The sequence below is a fragment of the Ipomoea triloba genome, chromosome 8, assembly GCF_003576645.1.
Source record: "Ipomoea triloba cultivar NCNSP0323 chromosome 8, ASM357664v1".
In the NCBI taxonomy this organism is placed as follows: Eukaryota; Viridiplantae; Streptophyta; class Magnoliopsida; order Solanales; family Convolvulaceae; genus Ipomoea; species Ipomoea triloba.
The window spans coordinates 102,940-104,087 of record NC_044923.1 but is presented as its reverse complement, the minus strand read 5'-3'; the positions used below and the strand labels follow the sequence as shown (position 1 = coordinate 104,087).

At 37.7% G+C, this 1,148-nt stretch overlaps 1 protein-coding gene across 1 annotated transcript; it reads left to right on the top strand.

The window, feature by feature from the left end:
• The first annotated feature begins 402 nt into the window (after positions 1-402).
• On the top strand, positions 403-1,148 carry LOC116027523 (protein RKD1-like). Its single transcript, XM_031269227.1, has 2 exons — positions 403-774; positions 840-1,148. Exons 1-2 carry the CDS (start codon positions 403-405, stop codon positions 1,146-1,148), a joined length of 681 nt encoding a protein of 226 aa, XP_031125087.1.

The window sequence follows — 1,148 nt, the reverse complement described above, 5'->3', positions numbered from 1 at the left end:
AAACAAAATTGTTGACCCATCTTTCGATATTACGGAGTATTCCTTTTGTGATGAGTTGGTCGACCCTACGCCTTCCTCATCTTTACTAAACCACATTTCTTATCCATTTTCCGATGTTATCGGATATCCTTTATTGGTTGATGTTGCTGATGCTGCTCCTGCCTCATTTTTTCCAAGCCAAATTTCTTGTACATCTTCCGATATTAGCAAATATCCTTTATGGGATCAACAACATGGGATATCAACTTTTGGTAATGGATTGTTACCGAACATACCCTTTGATCCATTTTGGGGTATTGAGCATAGTATGGGAGGACTGCTTGAGACTACTGGTAATCATATGTTTTTTTCTTGATATGCAATGGCGATGACGTAATATATTTTTTCATCTTTGTTGCAGCCATGAACCACTTAAGTACGGAAGAAAATCTTATGGCATCAACAAGTGGTATACTTGTACAGGAAAATACATTTCCAGTTGCAAGTAACGCAATTGTAGGAGGGAATATGACTACAGATTCTGTAGTTGTAGAAAGGAGTATGATTGAAACTCTTGCACATAGGCAGCGGAAGAATACGCGAAGAACTTTTCGTGATTCATCCACAATAAGCAAGGAAATGATTTCCAAATATTTCCATCTGCCTATATATCGAGCCGCCAAGGAACTGAGAGTTGGGTATACGATTTTGAAGGAAAGGTGTAGAGAATTAGGAATCTTTAAATGGCCATATCGACAGTTAGTGAGCTTGGAAAAGCTATCAGGAAAAGCTCAGGTAGTTTTTTTTATTTTTCCAAAGTTGTATCATTATAAGGTGAATGTTAATATAATGTTTTACAGGTATTTAGTAACATCGAAAATGACCATGACATAAAGGAGGCAATGAAGGAACTAAAAAGTAGAAGGGAAATGTTGCTAAGCGATCCGAATTTGAAGTTGAATCCAGCGGATATTAGGCTCAGGGATTCATGTACCAGAAAAATAAAGTATAGGGAGATGATGAGTCTTCTTTATTCTCCCACCCTTCGTATACATCCCCTTCATATTCCTCCATTAATTGTTGATCCTGCCTTGCCGTTAACTGTTGATCGACCTTCACTTGCGACAGAAGAAGACGAATCGTTTAAACTTTTGCTTGATGGCTTTTGA